Below are 16063 nucleotides of genomic sequence, written 5' to 3' on the forward strand. Positions count from 1 at the left end.
CACTATGTTGATATATTTGCTGAAAAGGCAATACCAAACTTCTACATTCTTTCCAAGAAACCTGCTAGGATATATCTGTGTGGTCCCCAAGAACTGAGATGAGTGCAAGGAAATCTTTTACTCATTCAGTCAGGCGCACTTTTTCACTTGGGGGTTAATGGGATCTATTGTGTGTTAAATAGTACGTTGTAAATGCTTCCTCTATACTGTGTTCTAGTACCAGTATGCAACATGGCCAATCACCTAAAGTCAGTATGGTGTTAAAGTTAAGGAGTTGGACTAGACCTGAGAAAGGCAAGTTCAAATCCACCTATAGTTATCGAAGCTCACTGGAAAACTTTGGACCAACCATTACTTTTCAGATCAGACTTCCTTGAATGGTTATGATTATGAGGAAGATTGGAGGAGAGAATGGTCTTTGTGCTACCATGGACTCTTGGAGGGAAGGGAGGATATGCCTCTAATGCAGTGGTTCTTAACCTGTGGGTCGGGACCCCTTTTGGGGTCGAATGACCATTTCACGGGGGTCGCCAAACCATGCTGTCCACCATTTTTTTTCCCTTTTCCCTAGCTGTCCTACTCCCTCTTATTGGTGGCCACACCCACTTGGGGGTCACCACAACATGGGGAACTGTATTATGGGGTCACTGCATTAGAAAGCTTGAGAATCACTGCTCTAATGAATGAAATCAATGATTTTCAGGGAGTTTCAAGTAAATAAATAATTTGATTACTTGAATAGGAAGATGATGTAAGCTGAAAGGTCAGGCTGTCTGGTAGTATGTAGTGGTAAACCCCATTATTCATTCAGATGGCAACTGCATTTTCTGCCTTTCAGGCAAAAAACAGACCTTTAGCAATGATCAGTTTGTGCCTTAATTGATTTATCAATGGAGGTGTGAAATTTCTTTCTGAGAAATGTAACCATATAATAGTGAAATAATTGATACATCTACACAGAACTTTACTGGTTGTTTCAAGGCATCTGGAGAGAGAGAAACATCCTGAACTATCCAAGATAAAAGTCCATTAGTAAGTGTGACTATACAAAAGGCCCTGCTTGGAGTCCCCACCAAACTCATCTCCCTAAGAGGTAGGATATGTAATCGGGTATCAGAAGATAAAGAAATAAAAAGGTATATTCTTACTATGAATATGAATCATAAAGCCACTGTACTTTATGTCAGAAAATTCTCTCTTTGGGCCTTGGCAAATTAAATAATCCATAAAATTCATTCCAAAGCAGGCTTGGGCATTTTTTAAAATTGTGCAAATAAGACCTAAATATTGAACTTTAATCTAGGTTAGAAGTGAGCAACTCGGAAGGATACAAGAACATGTTCAGGATGAGGATCGCAAAGTGTGGGGGAGATATATCATCCTTAAAGATGAATGTGAAATTTTCTGTTCCCCAGACTGAACACACAAGAGCAGGAGTGTCAAACTGCCGGCCCATGGGCTAGATGCGTCATCGCAAAACCGCGTCCACCCCATTGCCGGCAATGGAGAAAAAGCTCCGATACATCGCGCAACGTCATGTGACGTCGTGAGTTTGACATGCCTGCACTAGAGCCTCTTTTATCATCTTGGATGCTGTTTTCTGGACATGCTCCCGTTTGTCCATGTCTTTCTCAAAGTGGGATATCCAGAACTGGACGTGATAGTTTAAATGCAGTCTGATATGGACTAGAGAAAAAGGATATTTTCTCTTTGTCTTGATACTCTTATCTATATTTAGATTTAACTCAGTTATTCGCCTTATCTGAGACTAGCTCACTGGAAAAAGCATTGATACCACCCTGTGAAGAACTAAACCTTTGAATCCTACAAAACAGTTGTTATTGAGGCACGTTTATATGTCAACCACTTAGAAAATGATCTCACTGTGATCCCAAATTTCTTAAGCGCCTCCTATGCTATTGAGTGATCTGCAGCTTTGGGTACTTTTTAAAAATCACTTTAGACAGTGTTAGAAGAAATGCTATATGATCATAAGAAAACAAAGTGTATTTGCAGGTAGACTGTCCAAACATTGATTTTTTTCCCTTCCTTTTCACTTTTGCCAGTGATTTTGCAGAGTCATTGCACAGTTTAATTTCTGAGAAGCTAGCATAGCAGTTTATCAATATGGAGAATTATTCCGATAATTGCTTTAGATTCTACCAGTAAACATGGCAAGAAGAATTAGTGTTTTCTATTCCATATTGGCTACTTTAGGTTAGTTTGCTTATCTCATGTTGTTAACTTTATAATGTTTGTACAACATGCGGATCCTGGCAAAAGTAATTTATAAGAGAGACAACTCACACAAAAATAGGCAAAACTGTCACTTGAAATAATACAGTAGTCCTCGAATTACAACAGTTCATTTAGTGACCATTCAAACTTGCAATGGCACTGAAAAATTGACTTATGATCATTTTTCACACTTTTGACCGTTGCAGCATTCCCCACAGTCATGTGATCAAAATTCGGACACTTGGCAAGTGACCCAGTTTTATGACAGTTGCAGTGTCCCAAGGTCATGTGATCATCTTTTATGACCTGGCAAGCAAAGTCAACGAGGAAGCCAAATTCACTTACTAACCGTGTTATTAACTTAACTGCAACGATTCACTTAACAACTGTGGCAAGGAAAGTTGTAAAATGGGGCAAAATTCACTTAAATTCACTTAGCAACATAAATTTTACACTCAGTTGTAGTTGTAAGTCAAGGACTACCTGTACACATTTGAAATAAAATGCAGAACCCATAAACTATAAGCTTTTACAAAACTGAAGCCTTCTTTGCAACAATAGATTATCTTAATTATGATCTCTTAATTGAACCATTCTATTGTCCATAATTTGGGTTGTTACAAGGTTTTTTCCATTCTTCCTTAGGAGACTCCTCATGCTGTAAGAAAATTCTTTTGAACTACGCAGCTCACTTTTATGCAGACTTTCTACTTACATCGGTTTAAAATGTGTTTGATTCTTTGTTGCACATAAAAGGATTGCTATTTGATGAAGCTAATTAGAGATTCCTACCTTGCTATTATCAGAATCATGTATTTCTCTGTGTAAATTTCATTTTCACTTGACTTTTTTGTTCTTGGTGCAATTCTTGCTTTGAAAGGTTGCTAGTTTGCACTCTCCCTTCTAGTTTTCATATTGCTAATTCATGGCCCATTCTGCCATTTTATGGCCAATACACATCAGTTGAGATGAAATGTTATCATCTTTCTTAGCATCTAAGATATCCTGCACTCTTACAGGGTCCATTTATTTTTGCAGAACATGGTTTTTGTAGTGAAATTAATCAATGCATGATGAGGGGAGTTGGCATGTTTATCAGTTGATACTCATTTAGACTGAAAAGGAATGACTAGCTCAAGGCCAATTTCCATACCTAAGAGAGGACTAGAATCTACATCTCCTTGCTCCTAGTCCAGCACCATAACCAACTCACCAGGCTTGGCTGTTTTTGAAGTGAATTTGAAACTCTTATATATAGTAAATTATATGGATTTGTGTAGTGATCCTAAAAATCCAAACATATCCATTTAAAATCAGTATTAGTGGCTGCAATCCAGATAACGCCTGCAAATATGGAGAAACCAAAATGAAGAAGAGAGATTCAGGGTCTTAGACCAAAAATACTGGGTTAGGAACTGGATTCATATCTTTCTTTAGACATGAAGTGCGGGCTTCTCTCTCCTCGTGCTTTCTGTAAGGACACAGGAAGATTTATAAAGATAGTCCTTCCCTTACAGCAGTGTTTCCCAAACTTGACAATTTTAAGGCATGTGGACTTCAACTCCCAGAATTCCACAGCCAGCGTTGCTGGCTGTGGAATTCTGGGAGTTGAAGTCCTCATGGCTTAAAATTGTCAAGTTTGGGAAACACTGCCTTACAGCTACATTTGGGTCCTGAAGATATATTGTTAAATGGTAGGGTCATTAAATGAGGCATCGTATGAAAACACCCAATTTTATGACCTTTTTTTGCTAAGGGTTGTTAAGTGAGACATCACAGGACTGCAACTTGCAAACTTCCATTCAGGCTTCTTTATTGACTTTGCTCATCAGAAGCCAGCTGGGAAATGGAGCTCAAGTGTTAACACAACACTGCAAGGAGTTCTTGCCAAGCGCCTAGATCACAATCCCATGACACTAACAATTGCAAGGACTGATTGGAAGTCATATTTTTCAGTGCGGTAACTTTGAACAGTCATTAAATAAATGATAACTTACATAGCTCTCAGTCCCCTGAAAGATGACAAAAACATACTCTCTATCATTGGCAGTCCATCACTTCTTAGTCCCTCACTTCTCTGACATTTAATTTTGGGTTAAAGGTTCTGATAGCTCAGGCAATTTCTTTGAGTGATAAAATTCATTCATCAACAAAAAAATACCTCCCATCAATAATAATTTGTTCCCAGCTATAATAATTTTTAATACACGTTCATGCAATTTCTGAACAGCACGTATGTAGTGTTTGAGGTTAATATCATGTCGCTAATTAATGTAACAGGTTTATGGCTTATATGTGGTTCAAATATGATTAGGGACTGACTCTTGGTTGTGTTTTTGGATACACTTCAAACTCCGATAGAATCCTTTTTTTAATTAGGGATTCTACAGTTAAATAGGAAGTATTAACTCATCTCCAGACTTTGTTGTCAGGTTTTCAAATGGGGGATAGTGTGTTGTGCTGTGCATGTGTTAACTACCTTAGAAGGGACTAATAACTGAGCATAAAAGATCATTGATTATCCTTTGCTTTGTTTGTTGCACATAATCCTCTGTGAAAACTTCATAATAGTGAGAAAGGAAAATAAATAATAGTATTATAAAAATCTTTTCCTCTAACCCAGTGAGGAATATCACTGTTCATAACAAAACAATCACATATTGCGCGGTGGGAATCTTTCATTATAACAATCTCAAAGGCTTTCTGACACAGCCAGATCTTAGCAGCTTCTCTAAATGATTCCAGGATTGGAGATTGTCTAACTTTGGATGGAGTTTGTTCCAAAGAGTAGAGTAAAGTACAGTAGAGTAGAATAAAATTAGAATAGAATAGAATAGAATAGAATAGAATAGAATAGAATAGAATAGAATAGAATAGAATAGAATAGAATAGAATAGAATAGAACCTTGGGGGTCTTCTAGTTCAGCCCCCTGCTCAAGCAGGAGAACCTATACCATTTCAGACAAGTGACTGTCCAATCTCTTCTTAAAAACTTCCAGTGATGGAGCGCCAACTATTTCTGAAGGCAAGCTGTTCCACTGGTTAATTGTCCTCACTGTTAGGAAGTTTCTTCTTAACTCCAAGTTGCTTCTGTCTTTGGTCAGTTTCCAACCATTGTTTCTTGTCCTGCCCTCTGGTGCTTTGGAGAATAGTTTGATCCCCTCTTTGTGGTAGAGGAGAGGAGAGGCAATGCAGACGGCCTTCTTGTGGCCCCTAAATATATCGCTCCTTCAGAAATGGGATTTAAAAAGTGTTCTCCCTCCTAAATTTAATGGGTAGGCAGAAACCTTTGGTTGAAGGTGGTCTTGAAGGTACCCAGATTCTGAGCCATGGAGGGATTTAAAGTTATAACTGGCATCTTGAATTGCACTTGAAAGCCAACAAACAGCCAGTACATTCTTGCGATAATGGGCACCCCTAACTGCTTGTATCTGAACCAGCTGTACCTTCTTGATGGTCTTTAGTAGCAGTTTCCTGTATAGTGGATTGCAGTAATCCAATTGAGAGATGACCGAGGCATGAGTGACATGAGTAGGCTTGCTAATTCAGTAATGGTTTCAATAGGTACACAAGATGAGCTGTGTAGTGCCCTATTTAGTCATTAGCTGCTAACATTATTTTGAATAGGAGTTGTTATCCAAGGATTTGTTATGAATTTGTGCGGTCCAAGGAGGAATGACAACATTCAGAACCAAAGATGGAATATTGCTGGTCTCAGTTGACAATCTATTTCTGATTTTCACATTCTGAACTAATTTATGTAAAACAAAAAAAATTATTTAATTCCCCACAGATTTCCCACATACAGCAACATAACATGAAAACATTTTTTAAACTTATATTTTCACATTTATCTTTGAACATAGCTAGTATGCTACATTGGTATTACAGGAAAATATCACTTCCTCACAATCCATATCAGACAAATATGTATACTAATGTGACATCGAAGCTTTGTATTTCTTAGGTATAGAAACATATTTGTGAATTCCAGCATAGAAATTGAGTAACATATTTTAGCTTGAGTTTCAGTACAAAGAATGTGTTTGTTATCTGTCCTTCATGTCAGCAAATTCTCCATTTCCATTTTACAGAGTTTTTGCGATGCATAAACATTTACTTTCTTTCTTGTTAGCAATCAAAGCTTTTCTTGCAAGAGCTCCTTGTAAACTAAAAACCGTTTTTAGATGTTGCAAGTTTCTGTGAAACAAAGAATTGTCTAAAAGTAACAACTGTCAAGCCATGAAAATAATTCTAAGGGGTTTTTTTTTTTTGCTTTGAATTGATGAATCATAGCATTACAATACATTTTTACAAATTGCAGTTGAACAAATCTGTTACTTCTTTGTAGCTGCCTTCTATGACATTGTATTCTATAGATCAGGGGTGTCAAACTGCCGGCCCGCAGGCTGGATGCATCATGCTGAAACCACGCCCATCCCATTGCCGGTAATGGGAGAAAAGTTGCGATACATCGCAACATATCACGTGATGTTGCGAATTTGACACTCCTGTTCTAGATGCTGGGCCATGGATTGAAGAATATTCCTGAGATCCTCCTGGATTGGGCAGACTTTGCTAATCTTTTATCTCTTTTGTTCTGCACAACTGAGTATGCCACATGGAGAATGGGTGAAGCTACAATTTATTTTCCAAGAAAAGAGGAATCTTTCAGAAGAAGCTATGGTGATATTCCCAATCTTGGCTTGTTTTGCTCTTACACTAGGGCAAGAGCAAAATAATAGGAGAAGATCTGTGTCTAGAGGCATGTTAACACCCTAAGCCCTATTAAACCAAGGAATCAAACTATGATTATGCATATGGGAAGAAACAGGACAGTTTGCAATACAGAGAAATAGACTTTAAGTTTTCACCAGGCTTTTTATCGTTAAATCTTTATTAAAAGTAGCTCTGTGTTTAGGAGATGAACTCCACAGAATTTAGTGAAACTTTGAGTTTTCCAGCTTGCCATGATCAAGCTATATGATGTCTGATAAGACTTTCCATAGGAAGGCCTCATTCTTTGGTTTCAACCCCAGAGCTGGGCACAAGTTTTATTATGCTCAGAAACATAATTCACATTGGAAGCAGCAAAATGTTTTACAATCCCTCAGAGACATAAAAAGAGGAAGAGGGTTTGGGAGGAGAAAATCAGAAAATAGTGTTTGGAATGAAGAACTATGCAAAAAGACTTTCATTCAAACAACGTCAGCAAATAAAACACTTTTAACTAGTTCCATTCAGTTGCTTCAGATTCTTTTCTTTCTTCATTTTTCTTTCTCTCACATGCTTTTGGTCCTTCTGAAAATCAAATTTGGGAAGGGATTGTTGCCAATACAAAAATATGACTAAGACTTTCCATATAACAATAAACTAACCAGAATTTTGTTACATTTCTTTATGGGATATACTTTGGAATGTTATAAAAATTCAAGATAGCAATGTTAAACCATAGCTAAATAAACAAGAAAAACAATTCAGAAAAAGCCTGTAAAGTTTTCTTAAAACTTGTTACTGACCTAATTCTTTGAGAGTTATCTACACTAACTTTAGTCCCTGCTCTTCTAATTGAACTCAAAAAGGATTTGACCAGGAAACACCTAGCCTTACAAAATCTGGAGTAAGACAGTGGGAGAGATTTCCAGGGGTTTTGTAATGAAGAATCAAAATGACTTTTTCAAAGACTTTCAGGATGGTTGGAACTATTCCTCTTGAGCGCCAACCTTTGGATTTGAAATGCTTTCTGCTTCCCTTTTTATATCAAGCTAGCTTCTCTCTCTCTTTCTCTCTCTCTCTCTCTGTCTGTCTGTCTCTGTCTCTCTCTCTCTCTCTCTGTGTGTGTGTGTGTGCATACATGTGCATGTGTGTTCTACCTCACCTAAAAGAAATATGGAAAGATCCATCAGCTCACTGTGTTTCTATCCTGTTTGTTAAGAAAGGTTATTACTTTGCATCTACTGGGAAATTGAGCAGGCTGATACAAAGGAACTACCTATTTCTTTCTTTTTTTTTTTTGGCAGCACACTCACCTGCATGCAATCCTCTATACCAGTGGTTCTCAACCTTTTTAATGATGCGATCCCCCAACCGGTCGTAAGTCGAGGACTACTAAATCGGTCCTAAGTCAAGGACTACTCAACTGGTGCAGCACCGTTTGCAGAATGGGACTTTTGGCGGGCTCAGCAGGGCAGAGACAGCCTGGACAATTCCTATTGGCTTTTGAAAGCCAATAGAATTAGACTCTATTCAAGAGAGTCTATTCTATTGGCTTTCAAAAGCCAATAAAATAAAAGGGAGTAGCACAGCTAAGGAAAAGGTGGAAAAAATGGCGGACTGCGTTGTTTGGCGACCCCCGTGAAATGGTCGTTCGACCCCAAATGGGGTCCCGACCCACAGGTTGAGAACCACTGCTCTATACTTTCCAGCATAGAATTCCTGGATTCCTGCAGCAGGATAAATTACTCAATGCAATGCTTCATTAAATCTCAATGTCTAACAGAAACACTTTACTAGGTGGGATACCAACATATATTTTAGAAAAAGAATTTTAAATTTCAGATTGTGAAATACCAGTCTCTGCCAAGATACGTAACATTCAGTGCTTTCTTTCTAAAAAAAAAAAAAGGGGTGGGGTGCCGAAACTCACACACGTCATACAACCCGCCTTGCCTACCCTACAAGGTTCCATCCCAAAATGGTGCCAGAACTCTGTTCTGGGCGTTCTATGAGAAAAAAAGCCCTGGTAACATTTGATATAACATATGTAGAGTTCTGAGCATGACAGGTCACTTAGTTGGAGAGAACATGCACAGGACCAGTATTCGTAGTCTTGATTGTTTTGCTTTTGGATTGCATTGGGTGATGACAGCGCCAGTTACTGTTTGCAATGAAGAAAGATTGAGTCACCCAAGGTTAACTTAAATGATCAAAGCTTTGTGCATTTATAGTGAAAGCTTGTTTACTGCCAGTGGCGCCTGGAGCAATCTTTTGCAGCATTGTAAATTGGTAGATTTTAATTAATGATGTACATTAGAGGATTACATTAAAGCATATCAATATTTGGCAGGCATAATTAGCATTTGATATATCTAGACAGGGTGGCAGACTCTCTAATGAATAGAGGCTCCAATCTGTTCACCAGGGGCCCAGAATTCAGATGTTGATGCTCCCAGGACAACCTTACCTTGGAGACATGGAAGATAGGAAGCCAAATTAAGGAGACTGATTCTCTGGGTATTTGTCAAGGTAGATGGGAAAGAGGTATCACTTGAGGATAATCTTTGGGTAGTTATTATAAAAAACACAAAATTTATTATGTGTCAAATGTTAAAAAATAATGACAACACTTGGGATAGTTTCCCCTGCCCCAAAAGCGTAACTAAGGTTCTTATATCAGAAATGTTTTAGCTTTAATTCAGATATTCAGGACCACTCTGTGAAAATACAATCTGAACAGGAAAACCTGGGAAGAGTTCAGTTTTTTTTTTCATTAGTTATTTTGTTCCTGCAAGATCAACTCAGGGAACATTTATAAAGACTTGCTGTTGCCCCTATATGAATTAAGATTTCTTTGATTCTGAACTGGATTCACTGGCTACATTCAAGTGATTGTCCCTTTCTGCATAAGGTGTTAAGTTTATGATTGCCTTCTACAACTATGAATGAGTGATTATGTGCCACCAAGTCACTTTGGCTCCCAGTGACTACATATAGTTTCTCTACGGCAACGATTCCCTAACCTAATCTGATCTTTCAGGTCTTCTAACAGTGCATTGTAACTGAGTTTATCAACTTTCCTGCTGGTCATCAGCTTCTTTTCTTTCTTCCCACCATTCCCAAAATTAGAACTTTTTTCAGGGAGCCAAATGTCATGTCTGAAGTAGGATGTCTGAGCCAGTCATTTGTGCCCTGAGAACTCAGGCTTGATTTGTTCAATGGTCCATTTATTTGTTTTCTTAGCTGCCATGGTATTCTTGGTTATCTTTATATTAAATTTGAATCCCATTTTTTTCACCGTGTTCCTTAATTTTTATTACTAGAGCTTGCAGATCTGTTGGGTTTTTGCTATCAGGATAGTGTTATCAGCATAGTGCAAACTATTGATATTTTTTTCTTTCATTGTTAAAACCATGCTCATCTTCCTCTAGTCCATCTTCCCTTAATACAGTGGTTCTCAACCTTTTTAATGCCGCAACCGCCAACCAGTCGTAAGTCGAGGACTACTCAACCGGTCGTAAGTCGAGGACTACTCAACTGGTGCAGCACCGTTTGCAGAATGGGACTTTTGGCGGGCTCAGCAGGGCAGAGACAGCCTGGACAATTCCTATTGGCTTTTGAAAGCCAATAGAATTAGACTCTATTCAAGAAAGTCTATTCTATTTGCTTTCAAAAGCCAATAGAATAAAAGGGAGTAGCACAGCTAAGGAAAAGGGGGGAAAATGGAGGACTGCATTGTTTGGCGACCCCTGTGAAATGGTCGTTCGACCCCAAATGGGGTCCCAACCCACAGGTTGAGAACCACTGCCTTAATATATATTCAGGATGTAAGTTGAATAAATAAGGAAGAACATACAGCCTTGTCATATTCTTTTGCCATCCTAGAGCTAATCTGTTTTATCTTGTTTTTTCCACATTGTGCCTTCCGGATGTGTATATAAGTTTTCCATGGGGGCAAGATACATAAAGATGATGAGCGTTTATGACAGATGGATAGGTATTATGCTGATTTGCCTACCTGTTACAAAGTTTGCTGATATCCTGTGCTATCTCGATCAATTTTAGATAGTCCTGGGAAAGAGATAGCGCTTTGGTCTATTCCTTTCCTGAGAACAGAAAAATAAAACTTTATTTTAATTTTTATACATTTCTTTTTGTCTAATCATTGACAGAAATAAATATATATCAATCTATCTAGATCAGTGGTTCTCAACCTGTGGGTCGGGACCCCATTTGGGGTCAAACAACCATTTCACAGGGGTCGCCAAACAACGCAGTCTGCCATTTTTTCCCCTTTTCCTTAGCTGTGCTACTCTCTTTTATTCTATTGGCTTTTGAAAGCCAATAGAATAGGCTCTCTTGAATAGAGTCTAATTCTATTGGCTTTCAAAAGCCAATAGGAATTGTCCAGGCTGTCTCTGCCCTGCTGAGCCCGCCAAAAAGTCCCATTCTGCAAACGGTGCTGCAAGTTGTCTGCAGCGAAGGCGAGCTGTCTGGAAGTTTCCACCCCTCCCTGCTGAGCAACTACTAAAAATGTAAGTAAAAGAGGGCCAGGGGTGGGAGGTGGGAGGCCGATGGGTGCAGGGAGGGTTGCTGGCGCATGTGGGGCCCGGCGGGTGCCTTACCTCCTTTGGGCTGGGTGGCCCAGCCAGTGGCCTAGCCGGTGGTCGACCTGCACCATCTCTGCCGCTTGACAGCTACGCCTCGGCTGGCGCAGGGGGCAGCACCATGCATGCGCGGCGCTCCCGGGCAGGGAAAGTCCTCGACTTACAACCGGTTGGGTAGTCCTCGACTTACAACCGATTGGGTAGTCCTCGACTTACAACCGGTTGGGGTCGCGGCATTAAAAAGGTTGAGAACCACTGATCTAGATAGATAAGTAGCAGATCGTAGTATAGAACTGCTAAGATTACACTTTAAGAAACGCTATAGAGAGATTTAGATTCACAAGACATTGGGAAATATTTTGGTAGAAGTTGAACCTGCAGAAGAGAGCTGGGTTCCCCTTGAACTGTGATGGAATCAGAATGCTGGCTCTAAAATCAAAAACATGAAAGGGCAATTTTTAAATTGATCTGTAAGAGAAATCCAATGGGTGCTAGCCAGCAATTTTGTCAGTGATGGAGTTGGTGTCCATATCAAAATGTAATAATAATAATAACAACAACAATAATAGCAGTAGCAGTAATAATGATTGTGAACAAGAACACAAAACCCAGCAAAATAGTGAGAGACAGTCATTCCTGAATACAGATTTGTCCTGAATACAGCACAAGAAAAGATGAGATGGGAGAGAGGTTGCTTAAGATAGCATTGGAAGATCAGATTCCTATGATAAAATATTACAGCTGATCCTGAGAGAATGCAAGAAATTAGGAATGCATGCAGAGGAGAAGTTATTGTAACAATGGGAGATGTCAGTTATCTGTGCATAGATTGGGTGCATTCATGCATGGATCATGACAAAGAAACCAGACTGTTAAACAATTGTAAGTGATTAATTGTGCCTTAGAATAGTCTTGAAATCAATTAGAGGAGAAGCAACTCTACACTTAATTCTAAGTGGTATCCATGATCTACTATGAGATGCAGCTGCTGTAGAACCAGTTGGAAACAGTGACTCTAATGCTCTTACACATAGCAACTACAAATGAAAAACTGCTAGTAAGATCCAACACTTTCACTGATGATGTAGCAAGAGAAACATTTCAGAAATGAGAGAACTCGTGAAAAAAACACACCAAAAAAGAAAAGTGAAAGGACTCTATTACTTCATAGTGCCTGAAGGTTAATTAAAACCATAGTAACTAATTCTCTGCTAGACCATATTAGAAGAAGAACAAATCAACCAAATGGAGGAAAAGGGCGACATGGCTTCCTAGTAGTATCTGGGAAGCCATAACAGTTAAGAAATCATCCTTCCAGAAAAGGAAAAATTGTAAGGAAAAAAGGAGCCCAAACACTGATCAACACCCTTCCCCGCAAATGTAAATGATGATAAAGACTACAAAAATAATATTTGAAGAACATATGGCAAAAACTATTAAAGGATACGAGAATAATTTCTTTAAATATATTTGAAACAGAAAATGAGCAACAGAACAGCTTGGCTGTTGGAGGACAAAGAATTGAAATGGATGTTTGAAGAGGTACGAAGATTGCAAAGAACCTCAATGAGTTCTTTGTCTCTATCTTTACTGCAGAGGATATAGAACAGTGATGGCGAACCTTTTAGAGACCGAGTGCCCCACCCCTGCTCCACCCCTGCCCTGCCCCCACCCTGCCTGCCTGCAGGGCCACTCACCATCTCCAGGGCCCGCCACAGATCACCCAGGCAGCCCAGCAGCTCCATGGTGGCAGCCCACATCAACTGTGCAGGATGGGACATGAGGGCAGAGTCTTGTCTACGCTGCCTGGCTGTCATGTCCTTGGCTGTGCTGTTCTGCGTGGGCCATCCTCAGGGGCGACTCTCCTTCAGGGGGGCTGCTGCTGAGGAGGGGTCGCAGGGAGAGGCAAGGCTGGGGCAACGGCACGTGGGCCCACAGAGAGGGCTCCGAGTGCCGCCTCTGGCACCCGTGCCATAGGTTCGCCACCACTGATATAGAATAGATGACTGGCTTCCTGTTCTCAGGGAGGAAAAAGAAACAAAGCAAATTGAGGTAACAAGACAAGCTATTTCATGACACCTTGACCAAATGCACTGTACCCAATCACCAGTTTCTGATGACATCTGCTTTTAAACTGAAATTGCTGATCTCTTTATAAAAATATGTAATATCTTACTCAAATTAATTGCAGTGCCGTAGAACTGGAAGGTAGAAAGGAATCCAGAGGAATTCTGGGAAATTCCCTTTCTATGTGTTTGAGACAGGTTGATAGAAAGGCATATTGTAGAATTGCAGCTTCATTGCTAGTTAAGTAGCACAATTATATGTTTAATGATAACTGTGCAAAATAAAGTCAAACTCTATAATAAAGTTGCATTTTTTTCATAAAACGAATGAACAGTCATAACTGCTTGAAAATAGAACTAAAATAAATTGCTGGTTTCAGTCTGAAATGTGAAAAAAAAGTGAAAAAGGTGAGATGAATTTTAAAATATATTTTGATTTTATTTCAGTTCAGCATACGATACCAAAACAAGGCAGAAGGTGGCAGTCAAAAAGCTTTCAAGACCTTTCCAGTCCCTTATTCATGCTAGAAGGACTTACCGGGAGCTTAGATTACTCAAGCACATGAAACATGAAAATGTGAGTGGAAAAACCATGTTATGTAAACCTCCAATAGAAATGGCAATTTGTCTTTTGTTCGGTTTTACTGAAGCGGTAATCAGAAAATCCCACATTCGTACATAGAAAGATAATTTAGCAGAAGCACTTGAATGCTTGTTACATTCTTGTGTATCCTCAGCTAACCTTATATTCAAGTGAAGATCAGGTTTGTGGTTCTAATAGAAGCAGGCTTTAGCAGGTCTGAGCAGTTTGGTTCAAGTAATCTTTTCGTGTTTCTTTTAAGAGGACTGGAATATTGGTAAATGAAGAGTACCGAAGAATAAGGACGTACTGCATTTTGTTTTCAATCTTTTTTCCCCAGGACTGTGGCTTTAATTATTTTGGGCAGTTTACAGTCATAGCATTAAAGATATTTTTTAAAATTGTTCCTGCAAAATAAATGCAGTGTTTTGATGAAGGCTGAATTTTGAGATACAAATGCAAAAAAAAAAAAAAAAAAAAAAAAAACCATTCAACAATGTAGAACTTTTTTTTTTACATGATTGGAATCAACTGCTAGCCATTCAAATGGTACCACACAAAAAATTAGTTCATTTATAACGTAAGATCAAATAGCCTAATTGATATACAAGAATTCACTTGAAAGGTTTTATTTCATTAAGTTTTGTCTTGCTTAAAAAAGGGCTGAGTTTGCTTTGCAATAATTATGGAGTACAGAACTAGTTAACAATAACAATAATAGAGTTGGAAGAGAGCTTTGAGGTCTTCTAGTCCAACCCTCTGCTCAGGCAGGAAACCCTAGTTTAGTTATAACAGCCCTGATCATTTCAAAAAGGGTGGTTCTCATATATTCCTTTCTTTTGGTCCTTTCACACCTATTTTTTCGGTAGACCATATTAAATTTGCCTGCTCCATCCAATCTTGAAAAACCAGGATGGTGCATACATATCATAGTTACACTACAAATTAGAGTGACAAATCAGAATAATGTTAATTTGGGCATAGATTGTGATGTAGAAGCAGAGTGCCTAGCATGACTCTTCCCCAAATCAACCAAGAGTATACATGTTTACAGTGAAAGTATTCACAATGCTGGTTATGTAGAAACAAGTGACAATATCAGTATCTTTATCCTACCCTATAAATCTTTATTTTCATGTTTTACTCTATTGCAGTGGTTCTCAACCTGTGGGTCGGGACCCCATTTGGGGTCAAACGACCATTTCACGGGGATCGCCAAACAATGCAGTCCGCCATTTTTTTCCCCCTTTTCCTTAGCTGTGCTACTCCTTTTTATTCTATTGGCCTTTGAAAGCCAATAGAATAGACTCTCTTGAATAGAATCTAATTCTATTGGCTTTCAAAAGCCAATAGGAATTGTCCAGGCTGTCTCTGCCCTGCTGAGCCCGCCAAAAGTCCCATTCTGCAAATGGTGCTGCACCAGTTGAGTAGTCCTCGACTTACGACCGGTTGAGTAGTCTTCGATTTACGATCGGTTGGTGGTCGCGGCATTAAAAAGGTTGAGAACCACTGCTCTATTGTTAAATGCTTTTTTAAAAAGATAAATGAAAGATGGAGGCTTATTTGAAGCATGGTAGGAGGTATGTAGGCATTGTAATGAATAGGCAGATATTTCTTAAAAACCTGTTCCTGAGTTGGGAACAATCTAAATCTGAGCTATGAAAGAAGAAAAAAATCAGTCCTAATTAACCTGCAAGTACAATTGCGCTCCTAGCAATTAGAATTTAGCAGTTGTATACAACTGATATTGTTGACTAAAGTATGCCAAACCTCTGTTTCTAGTCTCAGTTGTCTTTGTCTAGAAATCTTCAAATGCAAAGTGTAAAATCCTGTAGTTCCCTATTCATTTCATTAAG

At 38.9% G+C, this 16063-nt stretch overlaps 1 protein-coding gene across 3 annotated transcripts in view; it reads left to right on the forward strand.

The window, feature by feature from the left end:
- Positions 1 to 16063, forward strand: part of MAPK11 (mitogen-activated protein kinase 11) — a 42280-nt gene that overhangs the window by 3069 nt on the left and 23148 nt on the right. For 2 of the 3 annotated variants that reach the window (XM_039338598.1, XM_039338608.1), the window contains exon 2: positions 14075 to 14204. In XM_039338598.1, the coding sequence (XP_039194532.1) occupies positions 14075 to 14204 (130 nt within the window). Of the gene's footprint in view, positions 1 to 13080; positions 13104 to 14074; positions 14205 to 16063 lie in introns of those variants that run through there. The other variant, XM_039338619.1, reaches the window with a different exon arrangement.

Source organism: Crotalus tigris, unplaced genomic scaffold (genome assembly GCF_016545835.1).
Source record: "Crotalus tigris isolate CLP2741 ecotype Arizona unplaced genomic scaffold, ASM1654583v1 scf7180000017549.6302385, whole genome shotgun sequence".
Lineage (NCBI taxonomy): Eukaryota > Metazoa > Chordata > Lepidosauria > Squamata > Viperidae > Crotalus > Crotalus tigris.